We start from the raw sequence: 21,997 nt of genomic DNA, 5'->3' as shown, positions 1-21,997 counted from the left end.
GGCCACTTAACATGATGTGGCGGGCCAAATCTGGCCCCACGGGCCTTGGCTTTGGCACCACTGGCATAAGAGATCACTTTGAAAAAGAGGCTTGTGTACATTTTCCCCCCATTTCATAAGAAACGTTGCTGCCCCCGTCAACTGCCTGCGCCTTTTTGTTTTTGTTGGCATTTAAAACCACAACAAGGAAAAGTTTCGCATTTCGGAACGTTTGGATATCCGCTCTGTCACTTTTCATTTAGCGTGCTCCTTAGCCCGGAAGCTCCTGGCGCTATTTTTTTGTTTGTTTCAATGAAAATGAAAACCTTCACCAAATACGGCTTGATGGCATTTCAAGCGGAGCAAGTTAAGCTGGCCAGCGCCAAACGAGAGCGCGCGCGAGGGGAGGCGAGGACGTGACATCCAAAAGAGACGGCGCTTTTTGTGTGGTTTTTAAAACATTTTTTAATTCATTCGAAGCGGTCGTCATCGGAGGCGGGCGTTTGCTGCGGGGGCGGGGCCACCTTGATGCAGACGTTGCAGCGTCCCACGTTGGCGGCGTGCCGGCGGGCCTCGGCGTCGGGCGCCGTCAGCCAGAAGCTGTAGATGTTGGCAAAGTAGTGGCACGTCCCCCGCGGGCCCTGGCACTCCACGAAGGGCTGCGGCCGGAAGTCCCGCAGGCAACTGCCCGACGACGTCAGCGACTGACCGCCGCCCTCGTCGCCGGCGCCCGTGTGCTGGGGATCGGGCGGCGACAAAACGGCACAGCGCGTCAAACAAAAACGCAAACGGAAGCCCCGGCCGCTCCCAACTGCAACTTTTTCCGAGCGATGAAGGCGTCGATTGTTCTCTCGGGTGAATCGCGAGAAACACAATCGTTTTTCATTCCCAGCCGGCTCTTCTTCTTCTGAAACTGGACCAGATTCAAAATAAAAAATGGACGTCTTTTCCTGATCGGCTGAAAATATTTCCAATTGATCAATCAGAAAACAATGTCCATTATTCTTTCCAATAAAGGTGTTTTCGTTTTCTCCCCCATTGATCCAAAAACGGGACCAAAATGCAGCCTTCTAAATTGAGCCGCGTTCCCTTTCTGGTTTGGTTCCTAACGTCGATCGGGAACTGGCCCGCAAAATGTTGATGACTGTTTAGCAAAGTAAAAGCTGCCCGTCGCAAACGTCTCGTTTCACAAAACAAAACCTCATCAATCTGCTCTCATGTCGGACGACCGAGATTGGCGACATTTACCGCATTTGGGTCATTTGAAGTGAAACAATGTGATTCTCCATTCATTTGATCGTCTTGTCAACTGGGGGATTCATTTTCACCTCTTGACAAGAATGATACGGAATCTAACCTGCTTTGTGTCGAACCGGCGACCGTTAGCCTTCCTTGGCTCCCCCCTATGAAACGCTGCTTCTCATTTCGGGGGTGGCGACCGCGTGTGTGTGTGTGTGTGTGTGTGTGTGTGTGTGTGTGTGTGTGTGTCCGTCCGTCCGTCCATCCGTCCGTCCGTCCGTCCGTCCGCCCTCAATACAAACATCCCAAATTCACGAATAAGATGGTGACATGAGGACGAGTGCGGTCTTATTGCTGTGTTCTTTTCAGATGAGCTGACGGAAAGGAGGCCAGAATGCCCTGCGTGTGCTCGCCCGATTCCAAACCCGCGACGGGGAATAACAGTAAGTGGAGTCAGAATTGAACAGGCTCGCCCTCCAACGGAAGGGGGCGCCGTTGGGCCACAGCAGCCGCAAATTTGTAGTGACGACCGAGCGCCAGCAGGGGGCGCCCTGCTATCACGGCGCCCCACCGACGCCTTCTGACAGTTAGGAGGACGTCTGTTCTTTTCACCGGCGATGGACCATTCAAGGGGGTTGGAAAGTAGCTCCAGAACAAACCGCTTCACGCTCACGCGAGTGTCGCAAAGGCGCCGCTCGTCTCACAAGAGTTTTGCCCTTTTGTTCAAAGGTGCCGGCTGTAACGTTCTGGTCGGAACCGCAACCGCGTCAGCAGCCTATTCGCTTGTTCGCCGCCCATCGCATGAAATCCGAGGGTCCGAAGTGCGGTCTCAATCGCGGCGGCGCTTGATGCCGCCATACGGCCGTTTCAAGGCACAATAGCTCAGGAAACGCGTCAAGACACTCAAGGTGGCGCCGCGCGGGGTATGTCGTTGCTCTCCCACTGAATCGGCTTCCACTTTTGGGGGGTATCGGCACGATTGCGCAGCGCCGAATGGGGGGACGGACTCGGAATGGAAAAAGGAGCGCCACCCACCATGAGGAAGGAATAGCCGGTCCACAGGCTGGTCCAGTCGGGAGGGCACGGAGGGCGGCTGGACGACTGGCTGTGCAGGGCCGCGGGGGCGGAGGGCGCCTCGCAAACGGCGCAGCGGCTGATGTGCTCTTCGATGGAGGCTCCGGCCACGGGCAGGGCGGGCACGGCGGCCGTGGCCGACAGCCAGTAGGATTTGTCGTTGCGGCCGGCGTACGAGCACGTTCCCATGTTGCACGAGGCGAAGGGCATGGTGGAGAAGACGCGCATGCACGAGCCCGCCTGGCCTGCAACACAACAAGCGCGCTTACACAGCGACAAAACAAAGCGCCACGTCGCGCTCCTTCCGGTGCGCTCCCACGACACGCGCGCGGCCGCCACGCCGTTGTCTTCTCTTTGCTGTCAAGGAGTGGCGCGTGCTTGATCTGCAGACCGTTTCGGCGTCGGAATGCCAAACGGCGGGACGGACGTGGACGTCTCACATTGGGAGGCGGCCCAGCGGCCACGCGCCATCAATTTGATGGTGGATTGAGGAGGAATCCAAATAGCTGGCCATAGCTCTTTTCAGGGCTTTGGATCCCTCCAAAAGGGGGCGGGGGGGCCAACAGCGGCGGGCTTAGCCCTCTTTACTCGGATGGAAAGACCCTCAAAGTCTGCCCGAAAGCGCATCTGCTTGATTTCAGTCCAAATCCATTGTGGTAGTCTTTAGAGACGTAAAGACGACAACTGTGCCCATGTCCTCAGATTCCCAAACCTGACAATGTATTCGGACGTCTATATATTTGCCCAGGGGCATCAAAGTCACGAACCGAGAACCATTTGCGGACCGCGGGGCGCTGTACGGAGGCTCATTTCCATAAGCCCGTCTGTGGCCAATTTTGGTGAAGCAAAACAAAGTGGTTAGGGTGAACATTGGGCTGAGAGTGCCGCAATAAACAGCTGGAAGCAAGCACGTTTTTTTTTTTTTTTTCCCCCTTTTATCGTGAACCCGTTTGCTTTTGCCCAGAATGGTGCCAGTTGCGCAAATAAAAGGCGGGAAGGAAACGCGTTTTTTTTTTTTTTTTTTCCCCTCTTATCGTGAGAACAGGTGCTCTGGAAAAAACTTGGCCAAAACTTGAACTAAAACTAAGCGTGATCAGGCGAGTACCGAGGTCCTGAGTGTGCGCCTTCTCCTGGCCTTCCAGGTACAACAGGCTGTATCCCACCCACAGAGTTTGCATCCCCTGCGGGCACGATGGAGGCGCTCTGGACTGGCTGTGGATGACCATTAGGAAGCCCGCGTTCAAGGGTCTGGATGGTCCAGGGGCTCCACGGTCTCCAGTCAAACCAGGATCACCTGAGCACAGGAAGTCAGGTCAGTCACAAACATCTTTGTCGGAGAAAAACCTTTCAGCGCCCACCCCGGCCCAACGCCACTGAACTAGAAAGTCGCAAACAAATTGCGGCTGGCGACTGACTCTCACACATCTGGCGAGAAACTGCGACCTCAGATGTTCTTCTCGGCAAACAACATTTCGAGACGCCACATCTATTATTTGGTTGTAATACAAACTCGAGGGCTTATAGTCGGGCCTCGTCTGAGTCTTGTGTGAACATGTAAACTTTTCATCTCACCTTTTGCTCCCATCTCACCGCTCTCCCCCTCTGGGCCTCGTCGACCTGGCTCCCCAACAGGTCCCGGAGGTCCCTGAGGGCCTTGGGGTCCCACACACCCGGCATCCCCCTTCATACCTGCAGCACAACATCAGCCGTCATCAAAATCATGCAAACGCTGATCCTGTGTAGGACCATGTCTCGTAGCGTCTCACCTTTGAGTCCCTTGAGGCCACTTTCTCCCGGAAAACCAGTACTTCCTGGAAGACCCGGTAGCCCGGAGGGTCCTGGAGGGCCCTGTTGGGGTGAAGGGTAAGTGGGGCAAGGGAAAACTCTGCCTCTCTCCCCCTTTGGACCCTCCTGACCAGTACAACCCTGCGACCCAAGAGGTCCAGTTGGTCCCGGGAAACCTCTCGGGCCCGCATTTCCAGGTATCCCCATCAGGCCCATTGACCCTCGCTCTCCTGTTGGCACAGATTTTCAAAATGAGAAGACCCATCGCAGCCTCAGGCGGGCCAGGACTACAGCAGCCTGAGCCCAAAACTATGACCACTCAGTCACCTTTTAAACCTGGAAATCCACCGATGCCTGCTTGTCCCTTGGGCCCTGGAAGCCCTTTGTCTCCCTTTGGACCAGGGTATCCGTTGCCCCCGTTGTCCCCATCATCGCCAGGCACTGGAGGGTTAGGACCCGCACTGCCCATCTCGCCAAGGTAACCTGAAAGGTAGTCTGAGGTCAGTCAGGTCACTGATCAACTCTCAACTTTTCACAAAAGTTACTTCTCGTCTGACCTGGCTCTCCATCTGGCCCGGGTTCGCCAGGGTCTCCTGAAATCCCAGAGGGGGGGTTTTTACAGTCAGGTCCGGATGCACCCGAAGGTCCAATTTGTCCTTGTGTCCCTGGACATGTAAATGAAGAGCGAGTGAGTACCTGAACACAAGTAGCCAACATCTTTATCAGGCCTGAGGGAAACTAGAGGCCTCAATCACCAACCTCTAGATCCTGAAGGGCCTTTGGGTCCTGGAGGTCCATGCTGTGATGAACCTGGGAGACCCGGAGGACCAAACGGGCCTTTATCTCCCGGAAGACCTTGAGAACCTTGGGAACCAGGAACACTGAGACCTGAAGAGACGGCACAGGAAAGTTGACAAATGTTGCTGAAGAAATGAAAGAAATAACGTGAACAGACAAAGTCTGTTGTACGTTAAACGGCACAGGAAAGTTGACAAATGTTGCTGAAGAAATAACGTGAACAGACACAGTCTGTTGTACGTTAAGGTACTTTGGTACATCGGTTGTCATCTCGTTGATCCACACACCTCTGCTGCCAATGTCCCCTTTCACCCCCTTTAGTCCATCCAGGCCGTGAAGTCCCAGTGGTCCTGGAGGACCTGTTCCAACGGTTGAGTATGAATTAATAGTTACACAGCTGTCAAAACAAAAACAAAACTAGCCATGCCCACCTTGGAGTCCTGAGATGCCGTACGGTCCAGGGGGACCGTCGGCACCCGCGTTGCCAGGAAGACCTGGAACCCCTGGGCGGCCTCTGGGGCCTGGGGGTCCAATCACACCTGATGAACGGAAAGGACGAGTTAAGAGTTTTGTTCTGTTTGCCAGGACTTGAAAATTGCTTCAAGATTTTTAGAAACAGCAGCATGACCCCCTTCGTGACTGTGATGAGTAGCCTGAGCAGCACATGAAGACTTTAGAGCTAGGACCCAGTACCTGGTGCTCCTTGCCCCCCAGGCTGTCCGAGATCTCCTTTGCAGCCTCTCTGACCTGGCTCTCCGATGAAACCAGGTGCTCCAGGATCACCTCGAGGTCCAGAAGCACCTGATGAAGAACAATTGAGTTAGTGGTTTTCTGATTCATGTTGATGGAAATGATGACAAAGGTTCTGGTGCTAGAACCTCACCTCGGGGTCCCGGGGCTCCAGGAGGCCCCCTGTCTCCAGGTAAACCAGGTCTACTGCGCGACTCTCCTTGATCACCTGATACATTAAAGCAGAATTTTGACAAATGCCCATCAGCTGTGTCATGGCGACAGGAAGATGTGTAGTACCGTACCTTTGGACCCAGGAGGTCCTCGTCGACCGCGTTCTCCGGGCCTCCCAGGGCATCCTTGGTCACCCTGTATGACAACATCGCTATTTTGTAGACATCCTGATTTTCATCAGATCTACGTGATAGATTGAACTTTTCGTTTCGGACGTGCAATACAAGAAAACCACAAAGAAAGTTGAAATCGCCCATACTGAATAGTTTGATTGATTGATTAATTGAAACCAACCATCTACTGCCGGTCTGACCCGGAGTAGGAAGAGCGCAAACTGATTTGAATCCTAACCCTTCATGTATCATACAACTGGGGACAAATCCCTTGTGTGTTTTTGCAGACTTGGGCATTATGTTTCCAAACATATAGCAAACACCTACACGCATCTAAACACTTAACACCCACAATGCAATGCAATTATGTGCGAGATCCAATCAAATCCAATCAATTTGTGACTGACGAAGCAACTATGTAGGGCCTGTAGTTGGTGTTTTCAGCCTTGAATGTTAGTTGTGTCGTTTGGAAGATACAACATATCTGCGATGTGTGTTGCCTAACCCTACTTAATGAACATGCTCTTCTCTCATCTTACTGGGTCTCCTGGTTCTCCAGGGAAGCCAAGAAAACCGGAAGGTCCAGGAGGCCCAGGTCCTCCAGAAAGCCCCGGTTTGCCTAAAGACCCTTGTGGACCCGGCGTCCCGCTGATGCCCGGCGGCATATTGGTGCCTGGGGGCCCAGGCTTGCCCAAAAGTCCTCGTGCACCCTTATTTCCTGGCAATGGAAAAAAAAAACAAAAAACAGAAATTCTCTGCCTGAAAGACTCATTCAGTCTGTCTCAAAACGTTCCTATTACGCCTAAATGCTTGACTTCAGTCTAACCTCGTGCACCGGGGAAACCATTGACACCGGGCGGACCAGGCTTTCCTCTTTCACCTTTGATAGGGACACCCACTGTCTCCCCGGTCGGTCCCGGGTACCCTTTACAGCCTGCAGAACCACAACAACAAGACGCAATGTCAATCGATTAAGCTTTTGTTTGATGTGTCTATGCACCCATCCGTTTCGGATACTGTTTCTCCTGTCATGGTCACAAATGAGCTAATGCCTTTCCCAGCTGACTTCATGGTACACCCTGGACCGGTCGGCATATTCACACAATTGAGAGTTTTTTTTTGGTTTCTTGGAATGCAGGAGGAAGCCGGAGTCTTTGGATAAAACCTGGGTGGGGAGAACAACCGGATTCGAACCCCCAACCACTGAACTTGAAGGCACTGTGCTGCCTGATATTAGTATGATTTGCTTTCGTGCGTGTAATAGTAGCAGTGTTTACCCTTCTCTCCTTTGGGACCTTGACATCCTGGCCTGCCATCTTGTCCATTAGGTCCTCTCTCTCCTGTCCCCCCTGGATATCCTGGGAACCCAATCAATCCTTGCACTCCTTGGACACCGTTGTTACCAAGGGGTCCCGTCAGACCTGATTGTGAGATGACGATGACACGTGGGTACCATATGAACTTAGATGGGTCCGAAAGCCCTTTGAGTTCCCCCTTCACGGCGATGTCCTCGAGGCACTCCTAAATCCTAGACTAACAAACAGCTTACTGATGAAAAAGTTGATGCTGTCAGGAGGCTGCTTACCTTTCTGTCCATCCCACCCAGCAAATCCAGATTCTCCACTGGGACCAGGAGGGCCCGGAAGTCCCGGATACCCAGGAAAACCAGGAGACCCTGGTTTGCCCACAGGGCCGCGGGGGCCATACCCTGGTGATCCTGGTTCTCCCATATCACCTTTCTCCCCAAAACATCCTGAGCAAAACCACGAAGGGGAAAATAAGTCTTAAGGTCAGGTGTCCCTGACTTGGATCACAAGTTCTCATGGTGAAACAAGAGCCATGACATTAGGACGTTGCTTCAGATCACACATTACCAGAGGGGCCAGTAGCTCCTTGTGGACCGGGAGGGCCTGTGGGACCAGGTTTTCCTCTTTGGCACAGATCAGAGATGGGGCCGGGGGAACCATTATTGCCCGGTGCCCCATCCTGTCCTCTTTGGCCCTTAGGCCCTGGAACTCCGGGCAGACCTGGGACCCCTGAAGAAGACGAGAACATGTGAAAAGAACACCAATGTTTCATGTGCAGACACATAAATCTTGACAACTCCATCAACGATTGTGATGATCATGCAGAGGGGCTGGTTCGGGTCACAGCATTTGTGTGCCTTTATGGAGGGAAAGGTCGGGAATAAGTCCCACAGCAATAGAGCCACCATTTGGATTTCAGATTTTGGCCTCACCTTGGAAACCCTGGTTGCCAGCTTGGCCTGGGACTCCTTTAGGTCCCGGAGAGCCCACTAAGCCTGGAAAGCCAACGGGTCCTGAGGTCCCCACATAAGACTCACCAGCTGGTCCTCTCAGTCCAGGAGTGCCCGGTGCACCCGGAGAGCCTGGTACACACAGAAAAAAACATGCACAAGTGCTGAAGGAGCACAGTGGTCCATTTGATATGTCACTTTCCATGTGTGAAGAGGGTAGGGGCAGTCATCAGAGATTCCTGTACATTTGTCTGGGGCATATGTGCCTTTATCTCCACTTACTGATTGGGGCTATGCATTCCGCATTAACTTTGCGATACAGTCATCTCCTTTCTATGAAATTACCCATCTTAGACAAGACAGTACCTGGCTCTCCGGCAAAACTGAAGCCTTCAGGTCCTTCAACTCCAATATCTCCAATAAGACCTCGTGGTCCTTGTAGAGGCAGACAAGTTGTTAACTGTTAGCCTGTAGCTTCTGGACAAAAGTGTGGTACAAATGCAGCGGTACCTGCTAGTCCGTGTGGTCCAGGAAGTCCAGACTGTCCTTTTTCCCCTTTAGGTCCATCGGGTCCAGTGAATCCATTGAAACCAGGAGGACCAGGAAGCCCTCTGAGGCCTGGGCAGTTCAACGGTATGTCAGATAGACAGGTGAACAAAAACTTGACGGAAGACCATCACGATTGGGTTCACCTGTATCTCCGGCCTCCCCTTTCTGTCCTGGGGCTCCAGGGTTTCTGGGTATACAAGGAAGTGTTTCACCTATGGAGAGTTGAGTCATCAGTCCAACGGTGCCAACGGCGTTGATTTTTTTTCGCAGACAACTTTTGTAATCAGACTGAGCTTTACCTTGAGCACCTTTCAGGCCAGGGAAGCCAGCGAAACCTGGAAGTCCCGGGGATCCTGGATCGCCCCGATTTCCTATTGCCCCAACCACACCGGATCCCTGGGGTCCAGTGGGTCCAGTTAGTCCTTTGGGGCCAGGGAGACCCTTCAGGCCTCTGTCCCCTGGAGAACTGGAGGTACGTTCTCCCTGTAAACAAATGTAAGGTGAGCAGGAAAACTCAACATGCAAAGGAGAGGAGAGTTTTCATCGTCAGGTCCTCTTGTCTGCGGACTCAACAAGCTCATAGGATTTTGTGGAATTATTTGATGCTTCAATGACTGGAGCAGCGAGAGCCAAAGACCTGAGGTCCAGGGCTTCCGGGGAGTCCTGGGAGTCCATCCTGCCCTCTTCTCCCAGGAAAACCTTGTCTACCTGCAAGACCCGGCTCACCTCTTGCGCCCTTCTCACCTGGGAACAAATGTTTGGTTAGTGCAACATGCAGATGTGGTTTTATCACTTCACACAATCTTCAGGTCATCCACAGTCTGACAAGATTTTTTGAGAGCTCAACCATGTTCACATGACTCGATATCAATATCCACGTCAACCTGGAGGTCAAAGTCAGTCAACTTGCCTTTGATTTCTACCACAATGAAGTCTCCTTTTTGACCTTTGAACCCTTTGACACCAGGTAAGCCACCGAGGCCCTGCAAACCAGTCCAACAATCAAACAACCACTCAGTCGTTCAAGAGAAGAAATTTGAACATTTTCTGGAGTTCAACAAACCTGGCAAAGAGAGTCTACTTTTTTTTTTTAAGTATTTAAGACCCTGCCTGCTCCGATTAAGGTACCAAACTTGGGACCCCATTTGGGCCAAACGTTTCCTTACCGGCTGTCCAGTCACACCCGTGTCTCCCACGCAGCCTGTCTCCCCTCTTGGCCCCTGAGCTCCAGGGGACCCTGGATACCCCGCCAAACCGGGCTTCCCCACTGGGCCTGGGGCTCCCCTCACCATAAATGGAGGACCACAGAAGCATTCACCTTGGCGCCCTGCCCCAAAACACATGCTGTTACATCTTGCTCCACATTTTACATGAATGAAGGGAATCAGCGGAGCCTCATCACTAACCTTTGAATCCCCGATCACCTGGTGGGCCAAAAGGCCCTAGTTCACCAGGTTCTCCAGATTCTCCTGGCACTCCCGGAAGGCAGTAAAAGCCTGTAGGATAACACAAACAAAGCAAAACAAAACTGAAATGCCCGCATAGTGGAAGGACGAAGTATTGTTTTCCTAAACAAACACCAGCATACCTGGCATCCCAGGTTGGCCTTTTGCACCTCTGGGGCCTGGGCTGCCAGGTCTTCCAGTTTCTCCAGGTAATGCTTGATCTGTGATAACCTGACCTGGATCTCCTTTGTCACCTCTGCATCCAGGAGTCCCCCTCACTCCCACCACACCTGCTGGCCCTAATCAGAGTTCAGGAAAAAAATTGTCGGTCAAGTACAATTCCTGAACGAGTCGAATGGCTCTCGTGAAAAGTCATGCAATGATAGCGCTGCTGTGCTCTGACCTGGTATGGATCTACCAGGGGATCCTCGGGGCCCTTGCGGTCCCATGAATCCACGATCTCCCGGAGGTCCTGTCAGGCCCGGAGTCCCTGGATCTCCAGCGTCACCTTGAGGACAAATGGACATCTGGGTGTCAACAGTCGTACGTGAGGAAAATGGATGGGTGCCTCTATGGATGTGGACATCTACCCAAAAGGGTGATGACAATTTCCCGAGGGAGGCCTTTGAGACCAGGATCTCCCATCATGCCCTGGGAACAGAAGCAATGGGTATCATCATATGCCACCCGTGATTCATCTCCATAGCAAGCAGAGGGTGTTTGAACCCATCACCGACCTTTGGACCTTCTTGTCCGATCAAACCTGGAAGACCAGAGCTTCCTCCAGGGCCCTGTAACACAATCACATATGCTTTCTGGACCCCACAAATCTTGTGCTGGCGCTGCACATCCGTCATTTTTGACATAGCTGGTCTGAGCTGGGAAGTTAGCTATGAACTGCGATTTCGTGGGAGTGCACGTTCTACTCACCTGAGCTCCTTTGTAACCAGGTAGACCAGGGCGTCCCGGGAGTCCCTGAAGACCACAGACACATTTGCTGACGTCACCAATCATGGGGGGGGGGGTACTTCATTGAGTGTTCACTTAGAGTACTCATAAATATTGCGCACAGGATCTTCACGGTTAAAAGTTGTGAAGAATGTGATTTTGAAGAATGGTTTTGCACTTTACGTAAGTAATGTTGATGCTTTTTGGACATTTGGCACAGCACCACGAGCACAATACCAACTTTGACACGATGGAATTAGAAGTGTTTGTGGAAGAGTCAAACAAGTGACCCAAAAGAAATCTTTCCTACTGATCACCTTGGGGAAGCCTCGTTTTGTTTGAATGAACAGGTCTCGAGTCCGCAGCAAGTGGCTGTACAGACCCGACCTGCGCACGTCCATCGGTCGCAGAAGCAGCAACAGCAACATCAGCAGGAATTCAACTTCAGCGGTAAATGAACACCACACATGAAATGGCAATGCTGCTCACCTCTCATGGCCGTACGGTGGAAAAGACCCAAAACAGTCTGGTTTCCAAACACCAACACTTTCATTGGGTTGCGACTCTCTTAAAGGTGCCCCGCTCTTTCATTGCTTAGCAAAGCTGCTCGTCATGCGCCTCACCCTCTCCCTGCCCTCTCGCTCGACTGGCTTCATCGCAACTTGCTTCTTCCTTGACCATCGCCCTACGCTTTGATGGTTGAATAAACATGATCGAGTACAATACACTTTTTGAGGAACTAGCGTTTTTGGCGAAGCTTCAGTCCAAGTCAGGTTCAGCCGCGGTCCGGTAGTGCGTCGGCCCTAGCAAATCAGGCCCGAGATCTTCTCTTGACACAATACAACCACCATCCTAACACCCACTTTCTCTTCCACATCCTCCACACAGCCAGCAGCACCACCAAAGAAGGATGCCTCACCCTGGGTCCAGGAAGTCCCACAATCCCCTTCTCGCCCTTGACGCCAGGGAAAACATCCAGACCCTGAAAGTCCAGATGGGTAGAATTAGATCTGATGAAGCTCAGTCGGAGGACGCGATAGAACCCTGGAGTGGACTTACTGGCAGGCCTTGCGCTCCACAAACCCCTTTGGGCCCCGCCGGACCCTGACGAAACAAACAGAAGACACAAGGTTAGATGCCGCGGTCGAAAAGATGACTGCTCTTGCGTGATTGGCCGAGACGCAGTCACCTGCTCTCCTTTGATGTAGAATTCCTCTGGGGGGTCTACATACTCAAATGGGCCCGGGGGACCCTGTAAACCTTGTTCACCCTGCGGACGACACCAGTTAAATGCCCACTGTCCTGTCACAAAATGTAGCGTTCCTACTTTGTACCTCATCCCCTTTCGGTCCCAGCACCGATCGACCTCGTTCGCCCTGAAACATATGTACACACAAACTCCTCCGCATCATTTCTTATTTCCTCCGCTGTTTGAACACTTCCTCTTCTCTTCTGTCCCCAAAAGGAGCTACTGCACATTCAGGGATGCAAGCAAAAGTCATCTGAGGCAATACTTACAGGCAGACCCCTGGAACCTGGCAGGCCAGGGAGACCCTACGCAAGCACACGCACACACACACACATGCGTGCCCACGCGCACACTGTCAAGGTTAACTGGTCAAAGGATATTGAAATAGTTTGTCATGAAAATGTTCTCACATTTAGTCCGTCAGGACCACCAGCACCCAAGAATCCCGTTAAACCTCTCGGACCTGGTCCACCCTACACAGAGGAAGTCAGACAGGCAGCATGAGGATTGGACAGGAAGTTAGAGAAGCAAGAAACCACAAAGACAGGAAGAAGTCAGACAGACAGGAAGGCCGGGTGGACAGGCAAATTGTGAGCTCACCGGCAGACCAGGAAGTCCCTCGAGGCCGGCGTCACCCTGTGGGCCATAAGATTGTGAAAAGCTTACAGACATTGGGTCATTGCATCCGGCAGCCAACAATGTGCGCGGGACAACAGCACGTAAGACAACTCAGCGGGCACGTGGCGTCAATTGGAACATCAATTTGGTGTTGGATTTTGATGTCATATCGATGTTGAATTGACATCACGTGTCCTCTGGGGATGAGGTCATGCTAAATATTGGAAGTGTGATGTGGAGACCACTCACGGGGACTCCAGGATACTGGAGAAAGAAGAACGCCGGATCTCCCGGAAATCCCTTTGATCCTTGAAAGCCCTGCGACAGAAGTCCAGTTAGCCGGTCAACCAATCAATCAAGCAAATCAACCAATTAATCTTTGCTGGCTTATTTTGACCTGCACGTGACTGGAGGCAAAAGAAAATGTCCTGAATGCTCCTGAAGAAGAACCACAAGACCTCACGTGGTCAACGTCTAATCATAAGATAAGATAAGATAATGAAAACCTTTATTTGTCTACCAATGGAGAAATTCATGTTGTCTACGTCAGGTGTTGCCATCTTTGGATGTCAGCTTTCCGGTGTTGCGGTGTAGGTCGGACCTTGTGGTTTCCGTCAGGCGATTTATTTTATTTTATTTTTTCTCTCCCCACCCCCCCCACCCCCCGTGTCGACCCAAGAGGTCCATTTCAGGTGTTGTGGTTTGAGCCAGATTTCTTGTGGTCTAATTTATGTGTTGTGGTCCAGTTGAGGTGTTGCAGTCTCGTTCACGCGTTCTTGGTTGTGACCCTAAAATGTAGGCCGGCCTGTGGTCCTGACCGTTGCACCCGCCCTACGCTTTGATGGTTGAATAAACATGATCGAGTACAATACACTTTTTGAGGAACTAGCGTTTTTGGCGAAGCTTCAGTCCAAGTCAGGTTCAGCCGCGGTCCGGTAGTGCGTCGGCCCTAGCAAATCAGGCCCGAGATCTTCTCTTGACACAATACAACCACCATCCTAACACCCACTTTCTCTTCCACATCCTCCACACAGCCAGCAGCACCACCAAAGAAGGATGCCTCACCCTGGGTCCAGGAAGTCCCACAATCCCCTTCTCGCCCTTGACGCCAGGGAAAACATCCAGACCCTGAAAGTCCAGATGGGTAGAATTAGATCTGATGAAGCTCAGTCGGAGGACGCGATAGAACCCTGGAGTGGACTTACTGGCAGGCCTTGCGCTCCACAAACCCCTTTGGGCCCCGCCGGACCCTGACGAAACAAACAGAAGACACAAGGTTAGATGCCGCGGTCGAAAAGATGACTGCTCTTGCGTGATTGGCCGAGACGCAGTCACCTGCTCTCCTTTGATGTAGAATTCCTCTGGGGGGTCTACATACTCAAATGGGCCCGGGGGACCCTGTAAACCTTGTTCACCCTGCGGACGACACCAGTTAAATGCCCACTGTCCTGTCACAAAATGTAGCGTTCCTACTTTGTACCTCATCCCCTTTCGGTCCCAGCACCGATCGACCTCGTTCGCCCTGAAACATATGTACACACAAACTCCTCCGCATCATTTCTTATTTCCTCCGCTGTTTGAACACTTCCTCTTCTCTTCTGTCCCCAAAAGGAGCTACTGCACATTCAGGGATGCAAGCAAAAGTCATCTGAGGCAATACTTACAGGCAGACCCCTGGAACCTGGCAGGCCAGGGAGACCCTACGCAAGCACACGCACACACACACACATGCGTGCCCACGCGCACACTGTCAAGGTTAACTGGTCAAAGGATATTGAAATAGTTTGTCATGAAAATGTTCTCACATTTAGTCCGTCAGGACCACCAGCACCCAAGAATCCCGTTAAACCTCTCGGACCTGGTCCACCCTACACAGAGGAAGTCAGACAGGCAGCATGAGGATTGGACAGGAAGTTAGAGAAGCAAGAAACCACAAAGACAGGAAGAAGTCAGACAGACAGGAAGGCCGGGTGGACAGGCAAATTGTGAGCTCACCGGCAGACCAGGAAGTCCCTCGAGGCCGGCGTCACCCTGTGGGCCATAAGATTGTGAAAAGCTTACAGACATTGGGTCATTGCATCCGGCAGCCAACAATGTGCGCGGGACAACAGCACGTAAGACAACTCAGCGGGCACGTGGCGTCAATTGGAACATCAATTTGGTGTTGGATTTTGATGTCATATCGATGTTGAATTGACATCACGTGTCCTCTGGGGATGAGGTCATGCTAAATATTGGAAGTGTGATGTGGAGACCACTCACGGGGACTCCAGGATACTGGAGAAAGAAGAACGCCGGATCTCCCGGAAATCCCTTTGATCCTTGAAAGCCCTGCGACAGAAGTCCAGTTAGCCGGTCAACCAATCAATCAAGCAAATCAACCAATTAATCTTTGCTGGCTTATTTTGACCTGCACGTGACTGGAGGCAAAAGAAAATGTCCTGAATGCTCCTGAAGAAGAACCACAAGACCTCACGTGGTCAACGTCTAATCATAAGATAAGATAAGATAATGAAAACCTTTATTTGTCTACCAATGGAGAAATTCATGTTGTCTACGTCAGGTGTTGCCATCTTTGGATGTCAGCTTTCCGGTGTTGCGGTGTAGGTCGGACCTTGTGGTTTCCGTCAGGCGATTTATTTTATTTTATTTTTTCTCTCCCCACCCCCCCCACCCCCCGTGTCGACCCAAGAGGTCCATTTCAGGTGTTGTGGTTTGAGCCAGATTTCTTGTGGTCTAATTTATGTGTTGTGGTCCAGTTGAGGTGTTGCAGTCTCGTTCACGCGTTCTTGGTTGTGACCCTAAAATGTAGGCCGGCCTGTGGTCCTGACCGTTGCACCGCGGGTTATTTTATTTTATTTTTTCTCTCCCCACCCCCCCCACCCCCCGTGTCGACCCAAGAGGTCCATTTCAGGTGTTGTGGTTTGAGCCAGATTTCTTGTGGTCTAATTTATGTGTTGTGGTCCAGTTGAGGTGTTGCAGTCTCGTTCACGCGTTCTTGGTTGTGACCCTAAAATGTAGGCCGGCCTGTGGTCCTGACCGTTGCACCGCGGGGCCCTTGTTCTCCAGGTAGTCCAGGATTTCCCTGTCTTCCTCTCGTCCCATTACATCCATCCACACCTGGAAAACCAGGACCACCAGCTGGGCCCGGGTGACCCTGATTACACAAACAAACCAAAGATGGTCATCCAGGAAAGATTGTCTCAGTCCTGCAGCTTAAGATCCTGGCGATACACAGGGCTTCCTACCGGGACTCCCTCTAAACCAGGAAATCCGGGAACACCAACAGCTCCCTGAGAAAAAGAACAAAACAGCAAAGTCAGGTGCTTTTTCTTTGACGCAGTTTCTTTCTTTCTTTTGTTTCCTCAAAGTCATGTGACCCGAGAGTTTCTTTGACAGGGAGAAGAGATCCATAGAAATCCTTGAATATGCGCTTGTTTTACTAGCTTGAAGTCTGTTTAACGAAAAACCTTTGAAGTTTGTGGGCGGGGTGAACGTCTTGCTCGGGTTTATTGCGGATCTTCAACTATCGCGGACAGTTCTGGATTGCGTCGCCTCCGATGAACGGGATTCACTGTGTCTTCATTCACCGTGTCTCCTTTTGGTCCCGGAGGTCCTGCCGAGCCTTCGGCTCCTCGCTTGCCTTTCTCTCCTGGAGGACCCTGCGGGCCTGGGAAGCCTGGGGGCCCCTGAGGGCCCTGAGGCCCAAGAGACCCCGGAGACCCCTGAGGAAAGCCAGCAAAGAGTCAAAGCCGCACAAGTGGCGTTTCAAACATTCGCAAACAGCAGGTCATCCGCGTTCTCCAAATGAGTCGGCTTCGGGGGCAGAACAAAATTGAGTATTGCCTGAATGTAGAATCAATGTTGGAAATCGGCCTTGGACAAATACGAGTTTTTTCGCGAAGACTACGACTTTGTCTCGTTCTTGAGTCACGTCGGGTTACTGAAAGTCAGCTAGCCTGCTGCAGCAGCTCCGACTCACTTTCTCTTATTTCTTTCTCCTTTGTTGTACTTGTCCCCGCTTTCCTGTTTTATTGACTCCGTTGGACTTTTTGTTTGTTAGTTTTCACGCGCGCCCCGGAGGAACGACTGCCTCGCGTCCTCCCCTCAGCCAAGACTGCATCCCGCAGTTTGCGAGGTCATGCCGACGCCTCTTCTTCTCTCCCTCCTCTGAACGCGAGTTCACACACCGCGAGACCACCATCAGGCTGGCTGACGAACCGACTGTGAAAGTTTGGTCAAGCGCTGCGGGTGTGTTTCCATGTGATGACTGGTTGGATGGTTTGCACTGAAATCGGAAAATTGCATTTGGGCGGCACGGTGTCAAGTGGTTAACACGTCCCGTCTCACGCCTGGTACGGAGCCACGTCCGGGCTCCGATGCGCGTGTTTTTCTCCCAAAATGTGAACATGTTTTCAAAACATGTCGACTTCTGTCTTCTAAATAGTAACTTGGTTGCTGTTTTGAATTCGAGTTGGTGTTATGACGGGGCTCTTGGCAACATTTCTCCCCCTGGACTCAAAAGATCCGAGAAGTCCTCTTCGAAGGACTTCACGTCAACAACATTATCAACAACATCAGTAATGACAATCATTCATGTGACGACGCGCACCGACGTGACCACAAGGGGATGGGCAGAGCCCCCCCCCCCCCCTTCCCCACTCCAGCGTGTGTGCGCGCATGAGATGAGATGTGACAGGTCTGATCTCTGTTAGTTTTTGCGCTCTCCGGCTTTCTCTGGAATTATTGACGTGTGAAATCAGTGAGACAGACGCTTTGCCGCAACGCTCTCTGCCTGTCTGCGGGCCCCGGCTGTACAAACACACACGCGCACGCACACACAAACAGTTGATTTCTGTTACATCGTGCAATATGGTGATGTGAAAACTATAAAGTATATGTGCCTGTGTGTGTGTGTGTGTGTGTGTGTGTGTGTGTGTAAACAAGCACATGGACACACACACACACACACACACACACACACACCTACACACATTTGAGACAGCTCCTATCACCTCAAAGTGGACTTTAAGTCAGGGCCCCAGGGTGTCCAACGAATGTTTGCCGCGGGCCAGATTGTGGCCACAGTTTCCCTCAGAAGGCCGCGAGGAAAGGAAAGCATAGAAATGTTTCATAGCCTCTTTGTATTATCTCTCACACACACACACACACACACACACACACAAAACAAAATGATGGGAAACTGGTTTTGAAGTCAGTTCTTACGTTCCGGATAACCTCTGGACTCGGCTGGCTAACTTGTGGATGTTAACCATCCTCTCCTTTGTCACTCTCTTAAGTTGGGGTCTAATTTCTGAGCTTCACGAGCTAGGTTTTGGACACAACTGTCTCCGTTCTGCCTTTAAATCCCGGATGTGGTCCTGACCTTGTTAGCTCTGTTCAGAGTCCTAAAAAGAGAAGATTTCCTCGATTGTCACCATGTGATTCGTTGCGGTCTCGAGGCGCGCTTGAGGTTGGACGAGCCGCGATTGTTTGTTTTGTGCGGTTGGTGGAGTCTCACCCTGGCTCCCTTCGCCGGAAAGCATCGACAGGCGGAACAGTCTCGCCCGGCGCACAGCTCCGTGTCGTCGCCCTGGAGACAGTCACATCGGCAGCGGCGGCAACATGTTACGTCGTCATCAATAATCATGGGACATCATTGTCAATATCACGTGTGACGCATCACCGCGGCTCTGGCGAGCAAAATGTCGCGTCATCGCGGCATCACTGGAAGGATGACATCGTGCCTGACATTGCGGACAGTGCGATCCGTACGCCACGGCGCCGTCTCGTGGATACAAGGTCAGATCTCAACGCCACATCGTGTACGACATCATGGGGATTCATGAATACGATGGTGAATGCACTGCCCAGGAATGACCTCGTGGTGAAGTCGGCATCGCAGTTTAGCGCGTGGATGTAGTGCGTCCGGCGAGTCGGGTTCAACGCGAGCCCGGCGCGACTCCCGGCAGACTTGATTGTCAGATGGTGAGATTGTCAGCTTCCCAGATCCCCATCATGCATCGGTGTTTGTGTTGCAGGCTGCATTCCTGCCGCGTTGTGTCAACTAAGTTAGCAGTCAAGCGTTTCTATCAGCGGCAGGAATGTGAGAATCACCGCCACCGCTCGTTGTCCCCTTCACGAGACGCGCGGCCTCTACGCGCACCGCATACTGTATGTCCAACAGAAGCTGGACACGTGCTGCTACAGGTGTCCTGCAGTATATGCGGTCCGCCGCATGTCCTACTGGACACACTGTATCATCCATCCATTTTCTAATCGGCTTACCCTGGAGCCCATCCCAGCTGTCTTTGGGCAGGAGGCGGGGTACACCCTGAACCGCTTGCCAGCCAATCTCAGACCCCATTATCCACCATGGGGAAGGAGCCCTACATCTAGCCAAGGTGTTTACCCGTGTCATCAGGGTGACAGTTCCGCCTCAAATCCAGTATCCTCTGAGCTGCTGTGGTGCACAGGCGCAAACAACGGTCAAGACCAGGTGTCTGGCACGGCGCTCCTCGACGGCCGCTTTCCCGTCATGTTTTGAATCGAGTTTTCTTCCTGCAACAGACCTGATTCAAATGATCAGGATCGTTATCAGGCCCCTGCAGAACTTGCTGATGAGCCGATCATTTCCATCGGGTGTGTTGCAGGTGGGAAACCTCAGGAACATGGAGGAAAGCGGTCCTCAAGGACCAGAGTTTCAGGCCCGTGGTCAGGAAGACAGAGGGAGGCTGCCTTTTGTCCCCCATCAAGCCAGGATAAGGGCAATGAATTTGCCCACCCCTGCTCGGTACACCTCACCGGAGGGACCTACCCCTCTGAAGAGGACTGGCACCACAGCCCAAGCTTCGTGTTGATGTGATCCCGATAATATCTTGTTGATACCTCTCAACCTCTCGTACCGGCTCAGGCTCCTTCCCTGCCAGAATGGTGACTTTCCACGTGTCCAGAGGTCAGCTTCCATAGCCGGGAGCGGGACCACTGAGGTCTGCGCATTTAGCCGCCATCCTCACACACGTTGGGGTACACACGTTGCTCGCCACCTCGCCCCACCTTTAGGCCTGGTTCCAGAGGGGACCCCGGTGACCCACATCTGGGCAATGGAAAAGCACCTTCCAAAGTTAGTGGACGTCACGCGAGCCGAGCCTTATGTTGTTTGGCGCCTTGACATGAACTGTTGGGCCAGGGTGACCCTGCCAGGGGCATCAAGCCCCAGACGACTTGGCTCCTGGGATCATTGGAACGCAGAACCCTTCCACCACGGTAAGGTGACAGCTCATAGGGGGGCTTGTGTAGCACATACCATGTCTTGCACATTCAAGTATGTCCAGGGTCTGACATTAGCAGAGGTATCAAATTCAGGTCCACAAAGCAAAAACCCTGCCGCCGTTTGGCTTTAGCCGCCGCTGCTTCTACCCAACCGGTGGGTTAGAGAGCTCATTTACCTGCCGGTTGAGTCGAAGCACCGGTGGCTAAAGCCAAACGGTGGCAGGGTTTTACTTCTGGACTTGGATTTGCCACCTCTGGAGATAAGAAAGGTTAAACATCTCGTAACTGGTCTAAGCGAGAGACGCAGATGTCCTGACTTACCCCAAGAACGGCGGTGCAGGTCAGGAGCATCAGGAAGCGCCTGAGGACATACAGGGACAAGGATAGACACAAGGAGTCAGGGTATTCGCAGCGGGTCAAGGCGGAAGTAGGTGGCGCAAGGGAATCCAGGTGGCCAAGGGAGATACGGTCGGTCAAAGGATGGACAAAGGTGGAAAAAGGCGGTCAAAGCGGACGCAGTTGGTCGAGGCAAAGCGGCACTATTTATCGAACACGCTTCGGACACAAGGCAACTCAATGTGCTTCACACAGGCAAAGCACAAGACCCAAGAAGCAGCGACAAACGCAACTGCTGAAGACGCTCAGGCAAAGCAAAGAGAACTAAAGTAGCAGTAAAATGACTCAGAGAACCTCCATTGAGCACATTTAAACACACAAACAAACAAAAGATTTCAAGCCATGTCAAGGAAAGAAATAAAAAGCAGCTGGTTAAAAGACCTTCATCAGAGGAATCTGGGGAGGGGGGGGGGGATGACGACAGTTTCAAAATCTGGATTTAAAGGCATTGATAGTTGGGGCTGACTTCACTTGTGACGGCCACTTGTCTGCAGCATAACGGCTCAATTGTTTGCTTTGAAACCTGCGAGTTGGCAGACCTCGCAGCTTTATTGGCTTGATGTTCAAGAAACATTTTCTGCATGGATTCAGGAGACAAGCCATTCAAGCATTTATCGACCAGTGGCAGGTTTTGAAAATCTCTTCTACAGTGCAAAGCCTAGCATTTGTGCCCATGCCCCCGCCCCCCCCCCCCCCCACGATAGAGCGAGGCTGCGGCGCATCGGCAGATGTCAACGCGGTGTGTTTTGTGTACCTGAGTCTCATGTTGCTTCCGCAGGTCGAGCAGAGCCCGGTCCGGTGCTCATGAGATGCCCCGCCCACTCGTCCTCCTCCAGCCAATGAGGAGCCCGTGATGCTGCGCACAAGGTCAACACATCCCATGTTCTCCGCATCAGGTCACGTGACACAACGTCACCCATACGCCACCCGACGGGCGTCGTTGCGCGCTGCCCGACGCTTCGAACAATTTTTGAATTTGGCTGCCATATCTTCCTTGTTGGCCTCTTTTGGGCGATAAAGGCTTATCGCGGTTATTGCTACAACCTGGAATAGTCTTTGTCCAAAATGTTGCGACGCTCGGATAGCATGAAATCGCGGACACCCACCACGTGCTTAAATTTGAAGCCTTGCGATCGTTCCCTGCTCCTGAAAAACAAAACAAACCATAGACCGGCATGGTTTTGTTGTGTTTTCGGGCTGGAAGCAAAAACAGCAGCGGCGGCGGCGACAAAAGCAAAACACAGGAGCCCGGGTTGGAACAGCCGAACCTTCGGTCCGTTGGGCAACCCGTTCGAGCGACGGAGCCGAAGTC

The 21,997-nt window shown here is 52.2% G+C and overlaps 1 protein-coding gene across 1 annotated transcript in view; it reads right to left on the bottom strand.

Annotated features, from left to right (window-relative positions):
- Positions 1 to 449: 449 nt before the first annotated feature.
- col4a4 (collagen, type IV, alpha 4) overlaps positions 450 to 21,997 on the bottom strand; it is a 22,678-nt gene continuing 1,130 nt past the window's right edge. Inside the window, exons 2-55 of the mRNA XM_019867139.1 lie at positions 21,440 to 21,541; positions 20,611 to 20,650; positions 18,539 to 18,610; positions 16,608 to 16,742; positions 16,266 to 16,310; positions 16,058 to 16,174; positions 15,280 to 15,348; positions 15,013 to 15,048; positions 14,823 to 14,885; positions 14,682 to 14,717; positions 14,498 to 14,539; positions 14,353 to 14,433; positions 14,223 to 14,267; positions 14,083 to 14,145; positions 13,267 to 13,335; positions 13,000 to 13,035; positions 12,810 to 12,872; positions 12,669 to 12,704; positions 12,485 to 12,526; positions 12,340 to 12,420; positions 12,210 to 12,254; positions 12,070 to 12,132; positions 11,133 to 11,177; positions 10,940 to 10,993; positions 10,793 to 10,853; positions 10,606 to 10,710; positions 10,346 to 10,501; positions 10,164 to 10,253; positions 9,924 to 10,084; positions 9,668 to 9,740; positions 9,395 to 9,501; positions 9,057 to 9,240; positions 8,901 to 8,969; positions 8,719 to 8,826; positions 8,575 to 8,643; positions 8,191 to 8,340; positions 7,826 to 7,987; positions 7,537 to 7,704; positions 7,229 to 7,372; positions 6,778 to 6,885; positions 6,491 to 6,669; positions 5,910 to 5,973; positions 5,759 to 5,833; positions 5,569 to 5,676; positions 5,307 to 5,414; positions 5,163 to 5,234; positions 4,837 to 4,965; positions 4,635 to 4,742; positions 4,405 to 4,560; positions 4,059 to 4,307; positions 3,865 to 3,981; positions 3,398 to 3,586; positions 2,254 to 2,537; positions 450 to 716 (exon numbers count right to left, since the gene is read on the bottom strand). Of these exons, the coding sequence (XP_019722698.1) occupies positions 450 to 716; positions 2,254 to 2,537; positions 3,398 to 3,586; positions 3,865 to 3,981; positions 4,059 to 4,307; positions 4,405 to 4,560; positions 4,635 to 4,742; positions 4,837 to 4,965; positions 5,163 to 5,234; positions 5,307 to 5,414; positions 5,569 to 5,676; positions 5,759 to 5,833; positions 5,910 to 5,973; positions 6,491 to 6,669; positions 6,778 to 6,885; positions 7,229 to 7,372; positions 7,537 to 7,704; positions 7,826 to 7,987; positions 8,191 to 8,340; positions 8,575 to 8,643; positions 8,719 to 8,826; positions 8,901 to 8,969; positions 9,057 to 9,240; positions 9,395 to 9,501; positions 9,668 to 9,740; positions 9,924 to 10,084; positions 10,164 to 10,253; positions 10,346 to 10,501; positions 10,606 to 10,710; positions 10,793 to 10,853; positions 10,940 to 10,993; positions 11,133 to 11,177; positions 12,070 to 12,132; positions 12,210 to 12,254; positions 12,340 to 12,420; positions 12,485 to 12,526; positions 12,669 to 12,704; positions 12,810 to 12,872; positions 13,000 to 13,035; positions 13,267 to 13,335; positions 14,083 to 14,145; positions 14,223 to 14,267; positions 14,353 to 14,433; positions 14,498 to 14,539; positions 14,682 to 14,717; positions 14,823 to 14,885; positions 15,013 to 15,048; positions 15,280 to 15,348; positions 16,058 to 16,174; positions 16,266 to 16,310; positions 16,608 to 16,742; positions 18,539 to 18,610; positions 20,611 to 20,650; positions 21,440 to 21,450 (5,409 nt within the window). The 5' untranslated portion in view covers positions 21,451 to 21,541. The remainder of the gene's footprint in view (positions 717 to 2,253; positions 2,538 to 3,397; positions 3,587 to 3,864; positions 3,982 to 4,058; positions 4,308 to 4,404; positions 4,561 to 4,634; positions 4,743 to 4,836; positions 4,966 to 5,162; positions 5,235 to 5,306; positions 5,415 to 5,568; positions 5,677 to 5,758; positions 5,834 to 5,909; positions 5,974 to 6,490; positions 6,670 to 6,777; positions 6,886 to 7,228; positions 7,373 to 7,536; positions 7,705 to 7,825; positions 7,988 to 8,190; positions 8,341 to 8,574; positions 8,644 to 8,718; positions 8,827 to 8,900; positions 8,970 to 9,056; positions 9,241 to 9,394; positions 9,502 to 9,667; positions 9,741 to 9,923; positions 10,085 to 10,163; positions 10,254 to 10,345; positions 10,502 to 10,605; positions 10,711 to 10,792; positions 10,854 to 10,939; positions 10,994 to 11,132; positions 11,178 to 12,069; positions 12,133 to 12,209; positions 12,255 to 12,339; positions 12,421 to 12,484; positions 12,527 to 12,668; positions 12,705 to 12,809; positions 12,873 to 12,999; positions 13,036 to 13,266; positions 13,336 to 14,082; positions 14,146 to 14,222; positions 14,268 to 14,352; positions 14,434 to 14,497; positions 14,540 to 14,681; positions 14,718 to 14,822; positions 14,886 to 15,012; positions 15,049 to 15,279; positions 15,349 to 16,057; positions 16,175 to 16,265; positions 16,311 to 16,607; positions 16,743 to 18,538; positions 18,611 to 20,610; positions 20,651 to 21,439; positions 21,542 to 21,997) is intronic.

The sequence above is a fragment of the Hippocampus comes genome, unplaced genomic scaffold (assembly GCF_001891065.2).
Source record: "Hippocampus comes isolate QL1 unplaced genomic scaffold, H_comes_QL1_v1.1 scaffold49, whole genome shotgun sequence".
Taxonomy (NCBI): Eukaryota; Metazoa; Chordata; class Actinopteri; order Syngnathiformes; family Syngnathidae; genus Hippocampus; species Hippocampus comes.
The sequence above is the reverse complement of the archived record's forward strand: the minus strand, read 5'-3'. Positions and strand labels throughout refer to the sequence as shown.